General features: G+C 39.3%; 1 protein-coding gene across 1 annotated transcript in view; it reads left to right on the plus strand.

The window, feature by feature from the left end:
* The window catches only part of GABRA5 (gamma-aminobutyric acid type A receptor subunit alpha5), an 82,652-nt gene that overhangs the window by 11,493 nt on the left and 45,191 nt on the right, over positions 1-25,968 (plus strand). Inside the window, exons 4-6 of the mRNA XM_042941266.1 lie at positions 3,983-4,104; positions 6,432-6,499; positions 6,610-6,830. Coding sequence (XP_042797200.1) covers positions 3,983-4,104; positions 6,432-6,499; positions 6,610-6,830 — 411 coding nt within the window. The remainder of the gene's footprint in view (positions 1-3,982; positions 4,105-6,431; positions 6,500-6,609; positions 6,831-25,968) is intronic.

Here is a 25,968-nt window from a genome sequence, read left to right on the forward strand (position 1 = left end):
ACTAGTGGACCAAATTTATTTTAATTTCTCATTCTCCACTTCACCTCCTAAGTGTCTGAACAGTCCAGAACTTATCTGATGGGGTACCATTGTGTAGCTTTTTGAAAAGACCTTCCACACCTCTGAGCTTCACTCTGCTATCCTACTGTGCCCACCCATGTCCCTGCCCATTTAACAATCACCACCTTCCTTTCTCAGGCTAGAATATGGTGCTTAGTGACCTAATTTCCTTATTTTTCAGGCTAAAATAATTGGAAAAGTGTTTAAGTTTAGAGATCAGGTCCTAGCATCTTTTGTAAGAACGAATATTTGAGCAAGGAAATCAGGGTGTTTTAACAAGTATGGTTGGTTCTGCATTTCCCTTAGGACCCTCTTTCTGGAACATCAATAATTTGGCAGTGTTGGAACTATTCACATGGACTAAATGTGACATGTTTTTATAGACAATATGCACTAAATATAAGGAAACAATTCATATTTTAAGAGAATCTAATTAATCCTAATACTGAAGCGTCAGCTGCCAAAATTTTCAAGTATTTCTATTATGTCCAAGGTTATTGTCAGTAATAATGGATTTTGTTTCAGCTCACAAAAATCCATTCCCCCAGAGAGCTGAGCTTATCTTTGAAGCAATTGTGTATTTACAGTTGACCTAAGGATCAGCAGAGTTCTTTGGTTATACTCAATACAGTTCTGAAATGGAATGTCGGCAAGCTCAAGCCTGCCTTCTGAACCTAAGTGGAGTGAGTGTTCAAAGAGATGAGAGAGTCTTGTGTTTCTACCCAGAGACTTCATAGATGTAACTTTGCATTATTGCTCATTGAAGGCATAGCCCAGTGTTTTTGTATTATTTTGGTTTCAAGTGGCTTCAACTAATCAAAATGGAACAAAGCAAGCTAAAGTTACTCTGTACCTTAGAAGCAGCCCTGGAAGATTATGCACCTTGAGAGAGGAACAGGTAAGTTTGCCAGACATTTGTGAGATTCTCCTGTGTGTAGGCATATCATTTGCTTTCTGTGATACAAAAAGGGCCTTTGTCTCCATGATTGTGGAAATGGTGCATTTCATAACCACATGCTGCAAATTAGTCATTTTTAGGATGACCTATGACCTGAGAAGGGCTACCAGTTGGTCCTGAGAGAAAACCTCTACTCCTGCTCTGAAAAGCATTTTCAGAGATTCTTTTAGAACTTGTTTCCTACCTCCTAGGTCCTATCCTCAGTAAAGACAGAGAAGCCACAGCAAACCCCAGCCATAGCTCTATCATGAATAGGCCCACAGATAAGTACAAGAAGCACTTATGTCAGAATAGGGCACATATTGAAACTTTTCCAATAAAACTGTAATGATGTGTGAAGGGGTATAAATAGCACCCCCCCCCCCACCTTTAAAAAAAAAATTCTGGCCAATAAGTAGAAGGTGAGATTTGGGATTCTTAAGCTTTGCATCTTACTGGATTGATATTGGCAATGATTTGGGTATTTGTGAAGTAGGATTCAGAGCCAAATGGGATTGTGTTTCTTTGAAACTGTGGTGAAGCAGTGCATCAGAGGGCCAAGGAAAGCAGTGGTCATGGAGATGACCCCCACAAGTGGACAGTGTTGGGAATATCTCAAATGGTCAGTGATGTAGTTAAGTATTTGTCTCCTAATACTCTTCAGGCTGTTCGGATCAAATGTAATTTGAGAACATTTCACAACAGGTAATAAATAACATAGAAAAATATATTTGAAACATTGGTATGATTTTTCTTTTCTTTTTTTCTGATAGTGATGTTTTTTAATCAAAATTTTTGAAATATAATTGATAGTATAATGTGTTGATTTAATACATTTATATATTACAGTATGTAGCCTTAGCTTATACCTCCATCATGTCACATAATTATCATTTCTTTTTTGTGGTGAGAACATTTAAGATCTAATCTTTTAGAAAATGTGAAGCTTATAATACAATATTGTTGACCATAATCACTATGCTGTACATTAGATCTCCAGAATGTAATCATCTTCTAGTTGAAAGTGTATACCCTTTGAACAACATCCCATTTCCCCCACTCAGCCCCTGGTAACCACCGTTCTACTATGTTTCTACAAGTTTGTCTTTTGTAGATTGCACATGGAAGTAATATACTTTTTCTGCTAGTGTGTATGCTCTCCCCTCTATTCTAAGTTAGAGAGCCAGTGAAGACTGGCCCTGCCCCCAAACTGGACATTTAAACATAGCCTAGAATTGAATGACCAAACGTACTGATAAAAGTTATGAACATCGTACGAGGTGGACAGTGAGGCCAGATGTGGTTTGAGCAGTTTACACAACTGGGCAAATGCAAAATATCACTGTTTCTTTCTCTCACAAATCTGGAAGTATTAAGGCCTTTTGTCCAGGTATTAGGTCTGTGAGACTGAGTTCTTCATCATTCTAAAGTGTGAAACTACAGCGGATGTCAGGGAAAAGGGAATTTAATATTTTCAAACACTAAGTCCCAGAGTAAAATATTGTATCCGTGGGCTGCATACGAACAGGACTGAATTTTAGCTTGTTAGAGATTCAATTATATGCAGTTAATGATGATGTGAAAATTAGATCAAAAGAACTTTATACTCTCTCATTCAAAACGGAATAGCTTCAGAGCAGTAAAGAATTGATTTGTTTAGATGCAATCGATAAAAATGACCCAAGTTTCAAGAACTGGGTGGGGGAAGCACACATCAATTCTACTCTCAGCAGCCAACTGCTGATGGTCAGTCTCACTCTCATTTCAGACAATTTATGGAAAAGAAATAGTCACATGGAGAGCTGGGGTACCACAGCAGGCACTTCAGAGAAGTTCCAGGGGTCTCCTGTTCTTCTCCCAAGCGCCAAGGATGCTAACTTCCTGGGGCCCACAGCTGGCTTTCAGCTGCATAAGTTCTCCTTGTATCCACACCAAATGTGTATGTTGAGTTCTTGAAAATTCCAAACATCTCGCTTTTTGCAAGATTTGAAAGCAGCTGTAGAATCCTGTGGTGTGATCCATGTTTCTGAGGTGTATTACCATCTTCTAGACCGGTGACTTTCTTTCCCTCCCAAGTAACTTCAATTTACCCACATCTGCAGAGGGCAGTTTCTCATTTCCATTTGCCCCATCTACATAAACTTTTGGGGCCTGGATAACTTCACTGAATTGAGAAAACCAGAATTGTTTTGGGTTTTTCTTTGAAGGTTCAGCCTGCTTTTCTTGGGGTTTTACTATAAGTCTGACATACAGGGTCATTCAGAATACTGTGCTTCTCGAGTCTCTTATCTGAGGCAATTCTGGGTAAACCCTAATAAAGGCTTTCAGACTGGTCTTTACACCTCATGGCTCCTGGGTCATGTGCTTTGTTTTGTCTGGACCTGAATGTGCCAGCAACAGGCAGTGCTGATGAGTAGGGAAGCCCAGAGAGATTTCATAAACTTTTGTTTCTATCACCATATGATTGTTTCTATCACCATATTCTGCATATTCCTCATAGCACAAATGCTCCCAATTAAAGATGCAGCGAAATTTGGGCCCAAAAATCTTATCTTTCAGATTGCATAGATTTTGAAATGTCCTCTCCACACCCCACTGCTCATCACAGGTGATTCACTAATATGAAGACTCAGTTTTTCAGTATTTAAACCAAACTTCTGAAATCCCCTAAGAGTGGATTAGGTTCTGCTAGTCTATGGATAGTGGCTAATGTTTTAAAAATGGCTACACTGTGCCTCGGAATCAGGGAAGGATGGATTTTTGAGCATGATGTCAGGACGAACAGCCCAGAGCCAGCACACTCTCTGGAAATTCAAGAATTAAGGCTTATTTATGAAAAACAATATCCTGGATTAGTAGAAGAGACTGTTTTCAGGTGCCTTCCCTCCAAGACAAGTCACCATATTATGTTTTTGTTTTCTGTATTTTGAGAAGAATTTTTAAATTCTTAATGCAAGTTTTAACTCTTGTTTCTCTGTTAAAAAGCTTTTCACAAATGCCAACCAGTTCAGTAAAAGATGAGACCAATGACAACATCACAATATTTACCAGAATCTTGGATGGGCTCTTGGATGGCTATGACAATAGACTGCGGCCTGGCCTTGGAGGTGAGTGGGTTCTCAGCTGCAGCCCACTAGACCCCAGAAAAAGCTTACACTCAGTCTCAAGCTCACATCTGCTATGATTCAACCAATTCATTAAGTAGCTTTTTGCCAGAGTTTAAACTGATAGTTGTTGCCAAGGTTCTTACATCCTTTATATTCATTATCTAGGTACAAGAAGCTGGGGCATGTGGTCTCCATGCAAACTCCCTTTTCCTTAGATAATCCTAACATCCATTCTTTTTTTTTTTTTAACGTTTTGTTTATTTTTGAGACAGGGAGAGACAGAGCATGAACAGGGGAGGGTCAGAGAGAAGGAGACACAGAATCTGAAACAGGCTCCAGGCTCTGAGTTGTCAGCACAGAGCCCAACGCGGGGCTTGAACTCACAGACAGAGAGATCATAACCTGAGCCCAAGCCGGCCGCTTAACTGACTGAGCCACCCAGGCGCCCCCCCCCCCCCCAAAACATCCATTCTGCTTCATTTAAGGAGGAACCAGTTCTTAGGTGTTACTAAAGCCAACACTACCTTAAGTTAAGAAATAATTTATAATCAACTTCCTACTCTTGTACTGATGCAAGTCTTTTTCACAAATACACTGTTTAATGCAATTGTTCTTTCCATCTTATATATTATGTTTAATCTCTTCACTAATCATTGTATTTACTTTAACCCCATGAAAATTGATAAAAATAAGTGGATAGCAAAATGCACTTTCTGGGTTCAATTTAGCAGAGCTTAATTTTGTGCTGAGAATTGTGTGCTGTTTCCAGGCATTTGCAATGCCATTGACTCGAGTCCATTTAGATGTAGTGCATTTGAACTTACTCCATTAAGTAAGTTTGAGACCCTCTAACAACTACATTCTTAGAGGAAAAAGTAGTTCTTTTCCATTATTACATTTTTGTTTATTTATTTTTGAGGAAGAGATAGAGTGCGAGCAGGGGAGGGGCAGAGAGAGAGGGAGACACAGAATCCAAAGCAAGTTCCAGGCTCTGAACCATCTGAACAGAGCCCAATGCGGGGCTCAAATTCACAAATTGCTAGATCATGACCTGAGCCAAAGTCAGACGCTTAACCGACTGAGCCACCCAGGTGCCCCTTCATTATTACATTTCTAACAGGGAGATTCACTTAAAGCATGAGTTGCCATTCTCTACCTTTTTTGGCAAAGAAAAGTCCACAAAGCCTCCTTGACACCCCCTTACTCCACCCTCTGAGTTATGTCCCTGGGTCTCCTGTGTCCAGCAGCCTCTGTCCCTTTGAACACATCCACAAGGATCAAAACACGTAGAGAATCAATGAGTTGTTGCTATACAATATTCTCTCATTCACCCAGGATGTGTCACACTCCTGTGAAGCAAGATCCTGAGGACACCACATAGAGCCAAAGGGGCTGCCTGCTGGGGCAGGCATCTCAGTAGGAAGACAGGTGCTGAAGCACACAGCACCATACCTTAAGTTAAGAAGTACACCTGCACACATATAAATACACACCATGTACATATATGGTTACCACACAATGAGATGCAGGGAGAAAAAGCCCTGCCCCCTGAAGCTCTGAGTCAGTGGTGATACCATCCAGTGGTTTGGGGTTATTAATGGTGGACTGTAGTATAGTCTATTGTCCTCATTCATGACCACAGGGTGTTGCAAGGTGATGCCCAAGGAACACACACACAAATTTCCCCTCAATATTATTAGCTACTTTTATTGCCATATATATTTTAATAATTTTTATTGTTATAATAGTCTCTCATGATAGAAATTTCTAACAATTCAAAATGACATATAAGGTGACATATAAGGAAGCGGGTCTTCCTTTTCAAGTGGTCTTGTCCCAAGTCACACATCCTTTCCTCAGAGAACACCTAGTAGTGCAGTTTTGATTAGAGATTCTTTTAAATCTTATCCCCTCATCACAATTGCCTAACCCTTTGGAAAGCAGCTGTTTGTAGGAGAGTGAGGTTAGGCACTGTGAGGTTGGAATTACTGTTCCAGGTTTACGGAGGAGGAAACTAAAGACCAATCAAGGCCAAACAACCAGGATCCCTCTCTGCTCTGTTCACGACTGCCCCCAAAGGGGCAAGAAGTGTAATGAGAGCTAAGACCCTTTCCTTACATGATGGATATGTTAGTTCCTGCTATAATTTGGAGCAGTTTGATTTCATTTGGTGTTAGTCTAGTCCTCCAAATTTAAAAAAACACATTATAGAAGCCCTCTGATTGCCAAGAATGAAATTGGTTACTGGACTAAGGACATAAATATGCTATGACGGGTGGTTCCATGTGAGTTCGGTGCCTAGGCAGGAACCTGTGTCTGTGTTTCAGAGCGAATCACTCAGGTGCGGACGGACATCTACGTTACCAGCTTTGGCCCAGTATCCGACACTGAAATGGTAGGTCTCAGGGCATGGCCCCGCCCAGATCATTCTAAATAGGCACTGAACCAAATCCCCTAAGGGCCTTCTCTGCTAAGGCATCACCTGGTTGCCTTCCTTTGCATTAGGAATATACCATAGATGTGTTTTTCCGACAAAGCTGGAAAGATGAAAGGCTTCGGTTTAAAGGGCCCATGCAGCGCCTCCCACTCAACAATCTTCTCGCCAGCAAAATCTGGACCCCAGACACATTCTTTCACAACGGGAAGAAGTCCATCGCCCACAATATGACCACGCCCAACAAGCTGCTGAGGCTGGAGGACGATGGCACGCTGCTCTACACCATGCGGTGAGCACGCACAGCGTGGGGAGAGGGCGCGCACAGCACTGGGGCGATGGCTTAGCCCAGACCCTGGTGCAGCGCTTGAGGTTGAGTGGTGGGGTGGGGTGGGGCGGGGAGCGGGGGGAGGGGTTGGCAGCGTGTCTGGCCAGGGGCGCATTGCAGGGCAAACGTAGCCACCAGTCTCGCCGCAAGGGTCCCGCAGCCTATTGAGTTCAAAAATTGCTGTGTGTGCGCGCATATGCGTGCTTTGGGTGATTTTTACTTTTTGACCTGCCCATACTGATGTCCATATAGCTTATTTCCTTGAACTGCTATAGGTCCATGTGTTTGCTATCGGTCCACTTGTTTATTTGGTTCAAGATCGAAAACATCTTTCAGAGAGTGACCCAGAATAATGTAAGCTAGGGAGATTTTATTTTATAAAATTTGTATTTAAAACCCTCTATGGGGGTCCTTTCTTATTGCAGTTGTGCACTCTTGTAAATTGTAAAAGCCCATTTCTCATATGCTTTGATAACATCCCAATGCTGAGGTTAAATTTTAGTATTCCTAATTTAAAATGATCAGTAGTTATTTTTTGTTGTTGTTCTGAATTATTCATTGCATCTGAGTAAATCAATAAATTGACTGGCAAGAAAGTCTCTTTCATAGCTTTTCAGTTTCCATGGTGGGCCTAACTATTTTTCAAGAAAAGATTATTTTAAGTCAAAAGAGTTAAAAAGCACTAAAGCTAAATAAAATTTTAAAAACAGCATGTATTTATATGAGAATTATTGAAATTCCTTACTTAGAATTCTTCACAATAAACTTCATATTTAAAAGAAGTCATCATAGTGGAAATAACATTGATGTTGTCATCTTCTGAGGCTGCATGTCCTAACATATGTCCTGAGGAATGTTTGATACATTGTGTCCCAAACCTATTTGACAGCATGTCTCAATTTTTTTTTATATAACAGTCCAATAAGGATTTTGGTAAATGAGCTTGTAATACATACCATAGCATTTTGTTCCATTTCTCACTCTTTCCTTTTCCCTACATTGATCTTGAACATGTTATGCCCATGGATGAAGCATGCATTGTGAACATCAGTGCCCCAGGACAGTGCCTTTTCCATGCAGAGAAGTATGTTGAAAAGCTACAAAATATCTCAAGTGGTGAAAATTAGTCCTTCGTCATCATTCTTGTAAAAGGTAGTCTGTGCAGTGAATCCAAGGGTACTTTGTTTAGCCTTGTGAGCAGAGGGTAGGTGTGAAGAGTCCCAGATCTTGGAAGATGCCGGTTGGGATGAATGATTAGATGCCATTAATGTGGGGGCGCCATGTGAGCCTGCTGTGCACCTTCACTCTGTTCATAGAAAAAAAATATCCCTAGTCCTCACAGGTTATTGTGCTTGGTTCACATCTGGTTTGTATCACCAAAAGATTATATTTGGATCCAAGACTATGATTGTTCAAACAGGGTGGTGAGGTAGGCTCCTTGTTTAGAGGGGGAAGAGGTAGCAGAAGGGCCTCTTACTGAGTGTCTGTGTACCTGGCAAATTCACAGGTCCTTCAGTCCTCAAACAGCATGGCCACTAGGTGACACCATTTCCATTAACCAAAAAAGGGAACAAGGCTCAGAAAGGTTTGATAATCAGCCCAAGGTCACATAGCTAGTGAGAAAGGCAGCAGGAATTTGAATTCAGTCTTAGCAATTTCCTTGTTTAATCCACCACATTTGAAAATTGGAGGGTTGCAACATTACTAAACATATAATAGCCTTTTTCTTACTCTTGTCAAATGTCATCCCCAGAAGGAGGACAGTGAGAACCAGAGCAACTTGTCAGCAGTAGAATTTTTCATTGTTTATGTAGAGGAAGTCTGCTAATGATTTTCAAAGTTGATAATGAGTTTTCTCTTCCAGTCATATACATTTGGAATGTGGAAATAGTTCCAGTTGAAAGTGTTATGAATTTTAATGTGATAGAACTATAGCTATAATTTGATGGCATTTTACCTATTGATTTGGCAAAGATAGTGTGATGTGACTAATCAAACGGCCAGTGGTGTCTCAGCACCCCCACCCACCCCTTTGTTGTTACAGTTTTTCTGGTTAGCACTGGGGTCACCCCTGTCAAGCCTTGCAAAACCAATGATATACTTAGATCCAGGAATTCCCATGTAATGTCAATCTTAAGGAAATAATTAGAAATATAGACTAAGCTTTATGGGCAAAGATTTCTATTATTATGTTACTTATGATACCAAACATTTGAAGGAATATAAAAAAATTTAGTACATTTTCCAGCTAAAACTATATTTTTTTTACATTTTTATTCAAACTTGAGACCTAATGAAAAAGATGAAATATGAAAGTGTAGAACAAATTAGGGTTCCTGTGATGCACTGAGACAAATATCTAATAAAGTACTGTTACCAACCTCTAAAAATAACTCCATGCAGATTATGGTTTTTGTGTAAAATTTCCATGGTCCAGATATCATTTGAATAGTAAAGTAGTATTCTGAGATACACACTCCCCAAATGTGTCCCAAAAACCTTAGGTGCTTTCCTGGAAGTCATTGTCAATTTTGGTTCTAAAGAACTTTCTACCACCAATGGGTCATCTGTTTATAGGATGTAAAGGTAAAAATCATCAGCTGCTCAGGATAATTCCATAGAGTACAAACAAATATTTCCTGTTGGACCCTCAAGGAGAGGACACTTAATAGAGTACTAAACAATTTGTTTGAGGACAGTCTTTTGGCAAACAGAGTGATACATTTTATAGAATCATCCCTAGAGTTGTACTTCAGACATTAGACAAGTGGCCAGGAATCCTCAAAGGGAACCTCAGTGCAGCAGTTTTCCTGGGCCTTCCCTTCCAGGGCTGAAGAGAGAAGAGGTGCAGAGCCCAGAGCTTGACATTAGTCTATCTAGGGACTGAATGACTTGTCCTTCTGGCCAGCCTTGCTAATTGTTCTATTAACTGGGTAGAACTTGTGGTTGTCCTCACTTGCAGCATGTCCCAATTCCATGACCCAGCAAGCCCATGTGATATAGGACTACCACATCTCTCAGGGAGCATGCCAAATCTGGTGATCCATGTTCTTTTATGAGCACATAAATTGGAAGACAGTGACCTACTCTCATCTCCCTGTCCCCCACATCTTATTTTTAAATTTTTTTTAATGTTTATTTATATTTGAGAGAGAGAGAGAGAGAGAGAGAGAGAGAGCGCATGAGCAGGGGAGGGGCAGAGAGAGAGAAATGAAGACAGACACTGAAACAGCTTTGAGCTGTCAGCATAGAGCCAGAGGCAGGGCTTGAACCTATGAACCGTGAGATTGTGACCTGAGCCAAAGTCGGACACTCAACCAACTGAGCCACCCAGATGTCCCCTCTCCCACATCTTCTAATAGTTCAAACTCTTGGGAGACGCACAGTGAGGCCCACTTTAGGGCATATTTTCCTAGTCTTTGGGCTCTGGCAGAAGAGCAAGTCTCTCTTAGTTTCTTGTGTAGGAAACCATAAACAAGAAAGAACTTACTAGAAGGCAGACTCTGCTAGTACCACAGACTTCTGCCTGTCTCTGAAAATCTGGCTGTCATTCCACCCAAGATCACCTTGTGTTTGCCTGTAATAAGAGACATTTTACTGTGCTGAGTATTGTGCTATTGGGGGTCATAGAATGCACTGATGTAGTGAAAGCACTGGACAGAGTCATGTACTGCATGTCACTCTGCATGGTCACCTTTACACAGTATGTACTTACCTGTGCTATTTTTATTTTGAGAAAGTCATATTTTTTACAACTTTTATAAAGATCTTTATTACATGTGTTTTAAAACACTACCCTAAATGCATTTAAAAATGGCGAACACATGTCTTCACTTAAAAAAAAAAAAAACACACACACACACACACCCACACACCAGGGCACCAGTGTCTGACGTTGGTTCAGGTCATGATCTCTCAAGGTTCATGGATTTGAGCCCTGCATCTGGCTCTGTGCTGACAGCTCAGAGCCTGGAGCCTGCTTCAGATTCTGTTTCCATCTCTCTCTGCCCCTCCCTGGCTCATGCACTGTCTCTCTCTCTCTCAAAAATAAATAAACAGTAAAAAAAAACACCCCACACTGATCTTTTCCTAACAAATGAGTACAGAACTTTTAAGTTTAGTTATTACCATTGTTTTAAAATACTTCTTTACATGCATCATGGAAGATCTATCATCCATTCCTTAAAATAATAAACTCTCCTCAAAGTTTCCTGCACAAACAGATCTCATAACCATCTTTATTACATGTGTTTTAAAGCACTTCTCTTAATAGAACGGCATATCTTTATGAATGCTAACACTCCATTTACGTTTTCATCAGTAGAAAGCACTGCTTTGAATTGAGGGACTATGATGTAGTGAAAAGAGCGTGCACCTTAGGGTTAGGCTGACTTAGGCTCAAGTCCTGACTGTATCATTCAGTACTCATGAATCCAATATCTCTTAGAGTGATTTTTATTGTTGTTTTTCATTTTCTTTCTTCCTAAATTGTGTAGCTGTAGGGTCTGAGAAAGTTGGATAACTGGTAATATATACACTTATTCCTGGAATGTCCACTGGGAGGCAGCATAATCACATTTTTGCATAGTGATTGGCAGCATCCGTTAAGTGATAGTACAAGTAACTTGAAGGAAGTTATATGTATGTTATATGTGTTTAACTTGTGGAAAATATATTTAAAGGAAATTATGCATTTATAATTAGAAGTTTTTAACAGGGCACTGATAATGTGTATGTGCACCTATATACACATACAAGCATCTATATATCCATTTTTATACATACACACATACATACACCAGTGTCTATCTAAAATGTCTTTCATGATACCGACAGATGTATTGGCTAAATCTTGCAATTTTTAGGTTAACACTTATTTTAATAACAAAGATCAAATATGAATTAAAAATATGTGAAACATAGAATATCGCCAGATATGGAAATTAGTTCTGATAACTCTCAGGCCAAAGAGAATCAATGTTAAAGGTTTGGTGTGTATCATGTACATGTGTTTATGTGTGTAAGCACACATGTACACCTCTGTATATCTGTGTGCATCATTACACACTTTGCTATAGTTTTTGAGTGTTCTCATTCTCTGAAAACTATTTTGTAAGCAGCTTTTATAATTTGAAATATAGTGGAAACTTCTCCCCTGCCCTGTCACTAAACATCATTCTGAAACCTCATGGTCCATCACATTCCATCATATGAATATCCTGTCATTATATGGTGTGTAACAAAAATTCCTGTCATTTCCATTTTTTTCCATGTAATAAACAACACTGCCACGCGAGCTTATAATTGTATCTTTGTGATAAATTCCAAGAATTGGCCAAAAGATAAGGCTTTTGATACCCACTTTCAAGTTGTTCTCTAGAAAATCTGCAGCAATTTCCTTTTCACCAGCAGTGGGAGTAGAGATCATCTCTATCATTTCTATCACTTCCTCCCTGACATCTTATATGCAAGGATGAAAATGGAGTACTGCCCCTTTTTGCTACAGGAGAAGTAATTAGCAACCAGTGTCTAAAAGTTGACTCATCCTGAGGTTTCTAGTCACATCGAGTTTCTTTTTTCCCTTTGAGAACTTACTCCCATAGAACAGCTCCTGCACTGACTTGGCTGAGAATGATCTTTGTTCCTAAATTTGGGGATGTTCAAGCTGTCCTGTACACCACCTCTCTGATCTCCATCACCCACCAAGCACACACCCATATCCTCGCCCAGTATCTTCAGTCATAGAAACCTGAGACTTCTCCAAAACTTCTTCCTGAAGCCTCCTGTTCTTCATCAGCCTGTTGTCACCCTGACTCACCTTGCAGATACTCTGTGATTTATGGCACCCAGAGTGATCTTGGTCCCTGCAACTGGCACCTGGGCTGGCCCTTGAAGGAGCTTCCTGCATGTTTATGCAGGAACAGTGATAATGGAATGCATGAGACTGCCTTCTCTCAGTCTGGCCATCTCACTTCTCAGAACTTACTTTGAGGGACTGAGAAAAGAGACCTACAGAATTTCTCTTTCATAAACATGCTCAGTGCTTAGGTTTCTGCCAGTTTGTAAACATTCAAATTGATGTTTGGCTAACAATGTGTACTTGTGGGACACAAGTGAGGACATATTAATACATATTTCTTGCATGTTTGGTTTGGAAATATGACTGGAATTATCCTGGGTCAATTCAATCTAGTCAGTCTGGACTTTCGGACTGAGGCACACATTTCATGAAGGACCACTTCATCCTTTGCAAATGGGCCACCTCCAGCACATTTTTGTCTTCTGAGGTCCTGACCTCACAAAGGCTGTCAGACATTCTCTCCTAGTGAGAGAGAACCTAGGCTTCTGGTGCCACTCTTGGCTTTCTTATCTACGCAGGGACCGTCTTGGAAATGAGCCACCTGCAAGCTAAGAGCCACATCTTTATAAGATTTCCAGGAATTTCTAGTGACCACTCTTTGGAGGTGGTGGTTGGGAGGCTCTGGGTAGAAAGCCCCAGGCAGCTGCTGGATAGGGTCTTGGCTCCAGGCCCCCAGCCTCACAAAGATAAAGTTCAGGCTTCAGTAATGTCTGAAAAGAAAGAACTACCTATGCTGGGCTGCTAATTACTTTTCAGAAACATATGTGGCCTTTATTATGTGCTGGGTGCTTCAGAAACAAACTCATAGCACGCTAAGAATTTAATACCATCATTTTACCTGTTGATAGCTGAGGAATTACACTATCACTAGAGCTCAAATGCCAAATCCACCTGCCTATATCTATTTCAATATAATATTTAAGAAGTTATGTTGCTTCTATGCACTCCTTTTGGCCAACATGTGTGAAAATAATGTCCAGCAGATGGTGCCATGCCAATTTAGGATAGAGTTCCTCAGTACCCTGTTACTTTATCAGGTTAGAGTAAAGCACTGGTTTTACGGAAACACTTTTAAGGAAAATAGACTGTTGCATTTATGGAATGTGTTCCCGTGGAAATGCAGCTGGCACATCTGCAATAGACCTGAGGTTGCTCAGAGCCAAAAAATCCATCCTTAGCCCCACTCTTTCCCTAGCTTGTAGTTAGCTTGCATCTACCACCAAATCACTGGGTCATCAGAGTGCTGACGTATTATCAAGGGGATGCTGAAAAAGTCCTTCCCTCCCTTCACCTGGAGAAAAGTAAATAACCAGCCCTCCTATTGTCAACTAAGATTACGGTCCTTTAGTATTCTGAAATTGATTATCTCATCCCATGCATACTCTCTCCATGCTTTGAATTTGAGATGGTCCATAAATATTAGTCAAGTACCTTCGGTAGTGTTAAATTCAAGGGGGTCATTGCCTCGGTAATGTGGCCAATGCAGTGAGGATTTCTGTATTTACCTTGAAAATAATTAGGAATTTGCCTGATGCTTATAGAGAAGGAAAAAGTGGCAGAGTCATCCGTGCTGAAAATTATTTCCCAAGTGGCCTGGGGTAATCAGTTTTTTTGTGTTTTGTTTTGTTTTGTTTTGTTTTGTTTTGTTTTCAATAATCTGTGGTGTCCAACATAGTAGCCAATAGACACATAGTACATGTTAAACTAAATAAAATTTAAAATTCAGTTCCTTAGTCATACCTGTCTATGTCAAGAGGCCAATGGCTGGATGTGGAGTGGCTTCAGTATTGGCCAGAATAGATGTAGGACATTTAGGTCATCATGGAAAGTTCCATTGCAAATAAGCCTGGTTTCAGAGAAGCAGAAACATTATTTTAGTGCTCATCTTTGTCCACTGTCCCTGATCATAGTTGCACATACAGCATGTAAGCCAATAGGGATGAAGAAAAGATGACGGTCCGAGGATGCCAGGAATCCTCAGACTTCAATAACATTTTAAAATAGTTTGAGGATAGTTAAAACATTTATGCTACGATATTTTACTTATATATTTATTTTCCAGCTTTTCTGAGATCTAATTTTCCATGTGTAGAACATGTTTATTTGGTACACTTATATATTGTAAAATGATTATTACCTTAGCATTATCTAACACCTCCATCATATCACATAATTACCCCCCTTTTTTTTGGTGAGAACATTTAAGATCTACTTTCTTAGCAACTTTGAAGTATGTAATACAGTATTCCGTGTTTCTCATTTTACATATATACCACATTTTCTTTATCCATTTATCCATAGAAAGACACTTAGATTGTTTCCATGTCTTGGCTATTGTGAATAATGTTGCACTGAATATGGGAATGCAGATACCTCTTTGAGATCTGAGTTTTATTTCCTTAGGATATATACTGAGACATGAGATTACTGGATCATATGGTAGTTCTATTTTTAATTTTTTGAGGAACCTTCATACTGTTTCCATAGTGGCTATACCAGTTTGTGTTCCCACTAACGGTGTATAAGGGTTCTCTTTTCTCCACATCCTTGTCAACACTTTTAATCTCTTGTTTTCTGATGATAGCCATTCTGACAGCTGTGAGGCTATATCTCATTATGATTTTGATTCACATTTCCCTGATTGATAGTGATAATTGAGCACCTTTTCATGTTTCTGTTAACCATTTGTGTCTTGTTTGGAAAACCATCCTTTCAGTGCCTCGGCACATTTTTAAAATTTAGATTTTTTTTTTGGTATTGAATTATATGAGTTCTTTATATATTTTGGAAACTAATCCCTTATCACATATGTGATTTGCAAAATTTTTCCTCAATTCCAGTGTTGCCTTTTCATACTGATGATTATTTATTTTGATTTGCAGAAGATTTTTGGGAGCTTTTCCATATGTTTTCTTCTAGGAGTTTTGTGGCTTCAGGTCTTATATTTAAATCTTCAGTCCATTTCAAGTTATTTTTTGTGAGTGGTACAACATAGTGTTCCAATTTCATTCTTCTGCATGTGGTTGTCCAGTTTTCCGAAAACTATTGAAGAGACTGTTCCTAATAGTTTATTTGGCTCCTTTGTCAAGCATTAATTGGTTGTATACATGAGAGTTTATTTCTGGGTTCTTGATACTGTTCTATAGGTCCATGTGTTTGTACTTAAGACAATACCATACTGCTTTGATTATTACAGCTTCATAATATAGTTGAAATCTGAAAGTGTGATGCCTCCAGCTCTGTTCATCTTTCTTAAGACTGCTTTGGCTATTTATGGTCTTTTGTGGTTCCATATGAAGTTTAGGATTGTTATTTCTACTACCGTGAACAATGTCATTAGAATTCTGACAGGGGTTGCATTGAATCTATAGATGGCTTTGGGTAATATGGATATTTTAACAATATTGATTCTTCTGATTCATGAACACAGGATTTGTGTTTGTATTTTCTTCATTCAGTTTCTTTCATCAGAGTCATGTAGTTTTCCGCATACAGACCTCTCATCTCCTTGGTTAAATTTATTCTTAAGTCTTTTATTGTTTTTGGATGCCAATGTAAATGGAATTATTTTCTTTATTTCATTACCAGATGTTTCATTGTTAGCGTAGAGAAAAACAACTAATTGTTATGTGTTGGTGTTGTACCCTGCAACTTTACTTAATTTGTTAGTTCTAACAGTTTCTTGGTTGTGAGTTTTTAGGATTCTTTCAATATAAGATCATATGGTCTGCAAACAAAGACAGTTTTACTTCTTTACTTCCAGTTTAGATTCTTTTTATTTCTTTTTCTTCACTGATTTCTCTGGCCAGTACATCCAGTGTTACATTGAATAGGAGAGGTCAGAGTGGGCACTATTGCCTTTTTCCTGATCTTAGAGGAAAAGCTTTCAAACTAATCATTGAGTATAATGTTAGCTATAGGCTTGTCATATAGCCTCTTTGTGTTGAGTTATGTTCCTTTTATACTCAATTTGTTTGGTGTTTCTTATCATGAAAGGATGTTGTATTTTGTCAAATACTTTTTCTGCATCTATTGAGATGATCATATCATTTTCATGTTTGATTCTATTAATATGGTGTTTCATATTTATTGATTGGTGTACATTGAAACATCCTTGAATCCCAGGAATAAATCCTGCTTGATCATGGTGTATGGTACTTTATTTTTAGTTTTTACTTAAATTCTAGTTAGTTAAAATACAGTGCAATATTAGTTTCAGGTGTACAATACAGTGATTGAACACTTCCATACATCACCCACTGCTCATCACAATAAGTGTACTTTTTAATCCCCATCACCTATTTAACTTATCTTCCTACCCAACTCCATTCTGGTAATCATCAGTTTGTTCTCTAAGAGACTGTTTCTTGATTTCCCTCTCCCTCTCTTTTCTCCCCTTTGCTCATTTGTTTTATTTCTTGAGTTCCACATATGAGTGAAATCATGTTTTTTTTCTTTCTCTGACTGACTTATTTCACTTAGCATAATACTCTCTAGTTCCATCTGTGTCGTTGCAAATGGCAAATGTTCATTCTTTTGTGATGGCTGAGTAGTATTCCATTGTATATGTACCACATATTCTTTATCAATTCATCAGCTGATGGAGACTTTGGTTGCTTCCATAATTTGGCTATTGTAGATTGCTGCTATAAACATTGGAGTGCATGCATACCTTTGAATTAGTATTTTTGTATTCTTTGAGTAAATACCCAGTAGTACAATTGTTGGATCATAGGGAGTTTCAGTTTTAACTTTAGAGGAGCCTCCATACTATTTTCTACAGTAGCTGCACCAGTTTGCATTTCCACCAAGAGTGCAAGAGGGTTCCCCTTTCTCCACATCCGCACCAACACCTGTTGTTTCTTGTGTTGTTGATTTTAGCCATGCTGACAGGTGTGAGGTGATTCTCATTGTGGTTTTGATTTGCATTTCCCTGATGATGAGTGATTTGGGCATCTTCTCATGTGTCTGCTGGCCATCTGTATGTCTTCTTTGGAAAATGTTTATCCGTGTCTTCTGACATTTTTAAATTGTGTTATTCATTTTTGGATGTTGATCTTTATAAGTTCTTTATAGATTTTTGGATACTAACCCTTAATCAGATATGTCATTTGCAAATATCTTCTCCCATTCTGTAGGTTTTGTTTTAGTTTTGTTTATTATTTCCTTCACTGTGCAGAAGCTTTTTATTTTGATGTATCCCAATAGTTTATTTTTGGTGTTGTTTCCCTTGCTTCAGGAGACATATCTAGAAAGAATTTGCTATGGCCAATGTCAAAGAAGTTACTTCCTGTATTCTCTTCTAGGATTTTTATGGTTTCAGGTCCCACATTTATGTCTTTAGTCCACTTTGAATTTATTTGTGTGCATAATACAATAAAGTGGTTTCATTATTTTGCATGTAGCTGTACAGTTTTCTTAACACCATTTGTTGAAGAGATAGTCATTTTCCCATTAGATATTCTTTTCTTCTTTGTTGAACATTAATTGACCATATGTTTTTGGGTTTATCTGGATTTTATAACTGTTCTGTTGATCTATGTGTCTACTTTTGTGCCAGTACCACACTATTTTGATTGCTAAAGGTTTGTAATATAACTTAAAGTCTGGAATTGTGATGCCTCCAGCTTTGCTTTCTTTTTTTCAAGTTTGCTTTGGCTATTCAGGTCTTCTGTGGTTCCATACAGTGGTCATTTAAATATAATGTTGAATTCAAGTTTCTAATATTTTATTATGAATTTTTGCATCTATTTACCAGGGGAATTGATCTTCAGTTTTCTTCTCTTATAGTGTCACTGTCCAGTGTTGGTATCAGGGTAATGCTAGTCTTGTAAAATAAATTTTGGAGTCTTCTCTCCTCTTCATTATTTGGAAAAGTTTGAGAAGGTTTGGTGTTAATTCTTTAAATATTAGAAGATTTTGCCACTGAAACTGTAAGGTCCTGGGCTTTTCTATTTTGGAGGTTTTTGATTGCTGATCCAATCTCCTTACTCATTATTCATCTGTTTAGATTTTCTATTTCTTTCTGATTCAGTGTTGGTAGGTTGTATGTTTCTAGGAATTTATTTATCTCCTCAAGATTATCCAATTTGTTGGAAAATAATTATGTCTGTCAGGTCCATTTGGTCTGAAGTATGGTTCAAGTTCAATGTTTCCTTGTTGATTTTCTGTCTCGATGAACTATTCATTGTTGAAAGTGAGGTATCGTATTGTGTGTTTCTCTTTTCAGATCTGTTAGTATTCAATTTAGGTTTTACATTTTGTATTATGTGTAGGTTTTCCATGTTGAGTGCATATATATTTCTGGTTTTATCTTCTTGATGAATTGACCTCTTTAAAATTATATAATGACCTTCTTTATCTATTTTTATCTTTTTTTGGCTTAAAATTTATTTTGTCCTATATAAGCGTAACTACTGCTGCTCTCTTTTCATGTCCATTTGCATGGAATATCTTTTTCCATCTATTAACTTAGAGCCCATGTATGTCCTTAAGGCTAAATTGAATCTCTTGTAGGTTATATGTAATTAGGTCTAGTTTAGTTATCCATCTGGCCACGCTATGTCTTTTGATTGGAAAATTTAATCCACTTACATTGACAGATAAGAACTTACTAATGCTATTCTATTAATTGTTTTCTTGCTGTTTGGTAGTTCCTTTGTTCCTTTCCTCTCTCTTGTTGTCTTCCTTTGTGAAATGATATTTACATGAGGCTTCCATAAAACATCATGTGAATAGGGGCACCTGGTGGCTCAGTTGGTTAAGCGTCTGACTTTGGCTCAGGTCATGATCTCACGGTTTGTGAGTTTGAGCCCCGCGTGGGGCTCTGTGCTGACAGCTCAGAGCCTGGAGCCTGATTTGGATTCTGGATTCTGTCTCTCTCTCTGTCGTTCTCTTTCTCCTCCCCCCCCCCCCCACTTCTTCTCTGTCTCTCTCTCTCTCAAAAATAAAGTGTAAAAAAAATTTAAAAAACTTATGAATATCACAATCTATTTTATGCTGATAAAAATTTATTCTCAATCATATACAAATTCTCTACCTTGCTCTCTTGTTTTTAATGTCAGAATTTATCTCTTTATATTGTGTATCATTAATGAATTATTGTAACTATATTTGTTTTTAATACTTTTTTTCCCTTTTTTTAAGTTTATTTTTTTATTTTGAGAAAGGGAGCATGAGCAGGGGAGTGGCAGAGAGAGAGAGAGAGAGAGAGAGAGAGAGAGGTGGAATACCAAGCAGGCTCCACACTGTCAGTGCAGAGTCTGATGTGGGGCTTGAAGATCATGAGATCATGACCTGAGCCAAAATCAAGAGCAGAACTGACTGAGCCACCCAGGTGCCCCCATACTTTTTGTCCTTTACTCTTTTTACTAGTATTGATGGTTAACATACCACCATATAAGAGTATTACAGAGTGTTCTTAATTTGTCTATATGCTTATCTTTACCAGTGTGTTACATATTTCATATGTTTTCATGTTACTAATTAGTGTCCCTTAATTTCAGCTTGAAGAACTCTCTTCAGCATTTATTATAAGACAGGACAAGTAGTGATGAACTCCCTCAGCTTTTGTTTGCTAGGGAAAGTCTTTATGACACCTTCATTTCTGAAGGACAACTTTATCAGGTAAAGTATTCTTTGTTGGCATTTTTTTCTTTTGCTTTAGTACTTTAGGTGTATCATCTCATTCTCTCCTTGCCTGCAAGGTCTTTGCTGAAAAATCCACTGATAGCCTTGTGGGGGTTCCCTTGTATGATAGAATTTTTTTTCTCTTAAGGCTTTTAGAATTCTATGTGTCTTTGATATAAGACAGTTTGGTCATAATTTGTCTTGGAGAAGATTGTTTTGGGTTGAAATTTTTGGGTGACCTACTAGCTTCATGGACTTTGGTATCCAAATCTCTTTTCAGGTTTAGGACATTCTTATTTATTTCTTTAAATAAGCTTTCTACTCCCATCTCCCTCTCTTCTCTTTTCTGATGATGATACATTTTTTTTCCTTGATGGTGTCCTATAAATTCCATAGGTTTTCTTCATTAATTTTCATTCTTTTTTAACTTCTCTGATGGGATAATTTCAATTGATCTGTCTTCTAGCTCAATGATGCTCTTTTTCTTGGTCAAGTCTGCTTGTGAAGCTCTCCATTGAATCCGTGTAGTCATTGTCTTTTTCAGCCCCACTGGTTGTTTTTAGTTCTTTGTTTCTTTATATTTTTGTTTCTTTATATTTTGTTGATCTTCTTATTATGACCATGATTATTTCCCTGACATTGTTAAATTATTTATCTGTGTTCCCCAGTAGTTCTCAGAACATCTTTAGAACAATTATTTTGAATTCTTTGTTGGGCAATTCCTAGATCTCCATTTCTTTGGAGTAATTTAAAAGAGGTTTACTGTATTCCTTCAGCGGAGTCATGTTTCCCTGATTCTTTGTGAACTCTGTAGCCTTGAATGGTTGTCTGCACGTTTGAAGAAACAATACCCTCTTTCAGACATTCTAGACTGATATCTGGAAGGGAATCCTTTCAATTACTGGTGGGAGCACACTAGATGGTGATATTACCTTGAGTCTAGTGGCATACAGGACCAAATGCAGACCATGTGTGACCCTCAGTCCAGGGGGCATGATGTCTCTTCACCTCAGTCACTGGGTTCCACAGCACTAACAACTGCATGGTCCTTGGCAAACACTTCACTGAGTGGCTGCCCTAGGAACCAGGGCAGGTGGCTGTGGTGGCCAGAACCAGTGGTGTGCATACACTGGCTGTAGGAGCCAGCTGCAGGTAACTGTGTAGTAGCAGGGGCTGGTTGCATGTACTGGTGGAATCCAGGAAAGGCCTGGGCCCAACTGTGGCCTCACTGGCAACACAGAGGCCTTGGATGTCTGTGTGCACTACCGTAGTTGCTGGGTTATACCACAGGTACATGGTGGTAGAGACTGGTGACTGGGATCAGGCTGGAAGATGCTTATTCACGGCTGGAGGGGCTAGCTGCAGTTCTTGGGCTCTGGCAGGGGTACAGTGAAGAGGAACTCAGCCAGCTGGCACCGGTGAATGTGAATACTTGAGGGGCAAAAGCTGGCAGAATCTGCAGGGTTTCCACTTTGGCTGTGTTAGCCTTTGGTTTCTTCAATAGTAAAACCTACTAGTTTGCCTGCAGAGCAGATTACTGAAATCACTCTTGCACCTGCTGTGTGGCTACTGCTGGCAGCCCCTGTGTTTATTCCTTATTCTTCACCACCTCCATATGTGTCAACATTGCCAGTCTCAGTTGAGTGTAACTGAAGTGGGAACTTTATGTGGTGCCTCAAAAGGCCAGGGAAGCTGGTCATTCACTTAGCTCTTCCTTCGCTGGTAGGGATACTCTTCTACCTGGGGAGTGTCCTCTTGGCTCTGAATAATGCCAACTGGAGTGGGGGTGGGATGATGCAACAAAGTAAAGCTGTCTTCCTATCCTTTCTGTGTGGTTATCCACAGGTGTTTGTTCCACTGTGTTGCTAAAGTTTCTTAAGTGGACTCCAGGTCTCTAACAGAGCTGTTTTTGTTTGTGGATAGCTAATTGTTGATCTTTGTGGGGTTATAGATACCGGACTCTCCTAAGTTGCCATTTTGATGATGTCACTTCCCTACAATGTTTTAACTAGAGTGATTTTTTAAAAAAAAAGCATTGCAAAAGTGTGAATAACCAAATAGACTATAAGTATTTTAATAGACATCCAATAAGGAAATATTAAACATTGCTAATCTAATTTTTGTTATTGAAATTATTTTTGTTTACAGTTGAACCTAAATTTTTTCCACAATGCTTTAGGTAATATTAATAAGGTCAGTAAATACACACTATTAAATATAAGCTTAGGAAATGTTATTACCTGTTAGCATTCAGACACAGAGAAGAAAAAGAACATGGGAGAATAATCGGAGGGGCCCTTTAGGCTGGGAGTAGTGCCAGAATGGCTTCTTTAAGTCATTTTGCAAATGAGGCAGCATTGGGTGGGTAAGAAAAGGGGTATGAGTAGATGCGCAGAGCTCAGTATTTTTAAGGAAATAAGCACAGGCTGATGTGGGGAGTGAGGTGCATTCTACAAAATGCATTGGGGACCTCTACTGTGATTTAAGCTTAGGAATCTGCTGCCTTGTGGAAAAATATAGTTTAAATAAATCAGGCTTCCAAGTGGAATTAAGGAGCTTTTATGGGGTGCTTTCCATATCTAGGCAGGAAATAAGGAAGACTCTGCCAGAGGCTGAAGCCATAGGAAAAAAAAATGGACAGAGTCATTTTGGAGTGCGGATTGACAGGATTTGCTGATAGAATTGATATGGAGTGATGTATAAGAAGTGTCAAAAATGATTCCCATCTGTCTTGCAGAAGTTGTGCTATTCCTCAAATACTCCTTAAATCAAGAAAATGATTTGAAGGAATGAGTGAATGGGGACACTTTAAGGGCACCAGTGTTTCTTAAGAAGGTCAAAGAAAGGTTGAATTTTGTTTTAAATAAATTGAGCTTGTGTAGTCTCTGAGACTGCTAAGTGAAGGTATGTAGCACATACAAAATGCAATCAAACTAGGTGTTTTATGTTTGATTCTCAGTGAATTACTAAACCCTTTCCCTGCATGTGGAGTAGCAGAGACAAAGCTCTGGACAGCAGGTGGTCAGTGTACCAGAGCTCATGCTTAGGGGTTGGCAGACAGACATGATCTTTTCCTGGTTGTCTCTGGGTGGTGTCCACTGGGGTGGTGTTTACCTCCATCTCTTGTGTTCTGTCAGGCCCCAAGCATATACGCTATGCTTTGTTTACATAGATAACCAAAAATTTCAAATGCTTCTGAAGGACCTACTCCTTCCCCCCTCCCCACTCTGTTTTCTTGGTGCACAATTGAGTTAGTGAGAATATTCTTCATGAAGATGTCAGTACTGGAGTTCGAGCAATGTGTGGGCATGTGTGTGTCGAGGGGAGGGAGTGAGAGGATAGACTTTAATCTCCTTATTGAAAGTATATTATTAACCAGGGAGAGGAGAGGCAAGATGGATCTGTTTGGCCTAATCCTGAGTGTCCATTTAAATAACTAAGCAATTATCCCAAGAGCTGACCCACAGTCTGACTGCTTCCCTCCCTTTGCTCAGCCCTTCACTTAACCATCATTTTCTCTCCACTTGCTCTATCTCTTCATCAGTTTAAAATTACTTGAAAAGCTGTGCATTGAACACCATCCATGGAACCTGGATGTCACAGAGATGGAGGCTGGCATATTTGGGAATACACAGTGACCAAGGGGCAGGGGCCTGGCTTTGTGGGTTGGGGAGGGGCAACGTGTTCACAGAAATGATATCTGAGCTGAGTCTTGAGGAGGAGGAGTTGGGGTAAGGGATGGAGTTGTAAGGGTGTTCTAGACATAGGGACAAATGTACAAATGTAAAAGTATCAGAATCAAGTAGTTAGTTTAGAAGTGTGTGCTGTAGCAGGAATAAGACCTAAATGATGGACAGGGGCTGATTCAAAGGATCCCTATATTTGGGGCTAGTTACTTTTACTTTGGGCTGTGGGAAATTTTAAGGAAAGGATCAGACCCTTTCCTGACCACCCATATAGGCCACATATCTCCTTTCCTCCTCACATATCTGTGTAGGACTAGGAACCACCATTTCCTTTTAATAGGAGAGGAAGTCATGAGGTCAGAAGCCATGTCAAAATCACCAGGTGAAAAATAAGGGCTAGGTCAGTTTTGAACATTTTTATAATAATGCTAGGTCTGTATATTATATAAGGAAAAAAAAACTTCATCGTATCTTGGGATTTTATTCACATAACTTGTAAAATTACACACTTCTAAAATAGAAATCAAATGTAAAAACCCTTCATGAAACGGTAGTAAAGGACTAAAAAAAAAGTCGCCAGGTGAGAAAGTCCTTCCCCAGACAGCAGGGTGCAGGAGGCTTGGACCTATGGCATGGGGACCACCATGTACAGCAGCTACAGCATTCACTTCAGAAAAAAAAAAAACAAAACAAAAAAAAAAACAAAAAAAAAAACACCAAAATAAAACCCTTCTGGAAGGGATCCATGTTTCCATGTAATGACTACGATTCTCTCTGAACACTTGGGCTACTTAAGGAGAAAGAGACTAACCATGTGTCTGGTCCATAAACTTTATTCATCAGACAGGCTGGCAGTAGTCTGGCTCTGCCACTTCACCGGGCAACATCATCTCTCAGAGTCTGGTTCCCATCGGGAAGATTAGAACAGTCACTATAGCATCTCCTTGAGTCAGAGTCATCAATGAGATGGGTGCAGGCAAGGTTCCTGACACAATATCTGCCTGGGCTGGAGCCTCACACAGGAGGTGCTTCTGTGTACAGCCCGCATTATGCACAGGACAACACGCGTTTACTCACAGCTTTGGGCTTTAGCACTTTCTTTGTCACCTATTTATAACAGCAGGTCCAAGGTTGGCAAGGATCTTTTCCCAGTCACATCCAGTTTCCCCTCAGTTTTCCCTCATCTTCATCTCTTGGCCTTCAGAACACTGGGGCACTAAAACATTCATTATTCTTCACTGCTTGTATTTTCCTGTAATCTCCGGTCACCAGAACTATTCTTTCCTTGCTCACTAGGAAGGATGCTAAAACCTGTTATTCATAGCCACTCAAGGTGTGTTGTGTGCTGTCTCTAGAGGAGGTTGGGTATATATTTTGCCCTATGCTGTACATAATTTAACTGAGACTTGGCTGTGTGGACATACAGACGTAGCTGGGGCTAACAAAGTAGGGTTCCTCTAGTGTTTTGTCTTCTAGTGTCACTCTTGGTTTTCTTCTCTGAAAACTGATCTGCTTCTATGGGTCCAACTACTGTCTATCTACCTATATGCTTTAAACACAGTCAAGCCCTGATTAATGGCCCACAGGATACCATACCCTCATGCACATCCTGCCAAGTTCTGAAACTCATCCCAGAGTTTTAAAATTGTGACTGATTCCCTAGTTTTTTGTTAACCAGCTGGTTTTGTGTATCACTGCTGCTTTTTATTATTTCTCTATCATACTGCACTGGCTCTTCCAGGGACCACCATTTACCTAGCTAGCATGGTTTAGACCAATCAATGCCACTTTTAGGGAATCCACTGTGTACTGAGGACATGGCTGACCCATGGAGGAATTTTGTAGTGCTTGTTTTATCACCTTTTCTAAAATAATTCGCCTTTTATAAGTTGATGATCCTTGGGTACTGGTAGGCTTGAACTTAGTA

This window comes from Panthera leo, chromosome B3 (assembly GCF_018350215.1).
Source record: "Panthera leo isolate Ple1 chromosome B3, P.leo_Ple1_pat1.1, whole genome shotgun sequence".
NCBI classification, from domain to species: Eukaryota; Metazoa; Chordata; class Mammalia; order Carnivora; family Felidae; genus Panthera; species Panthera leo.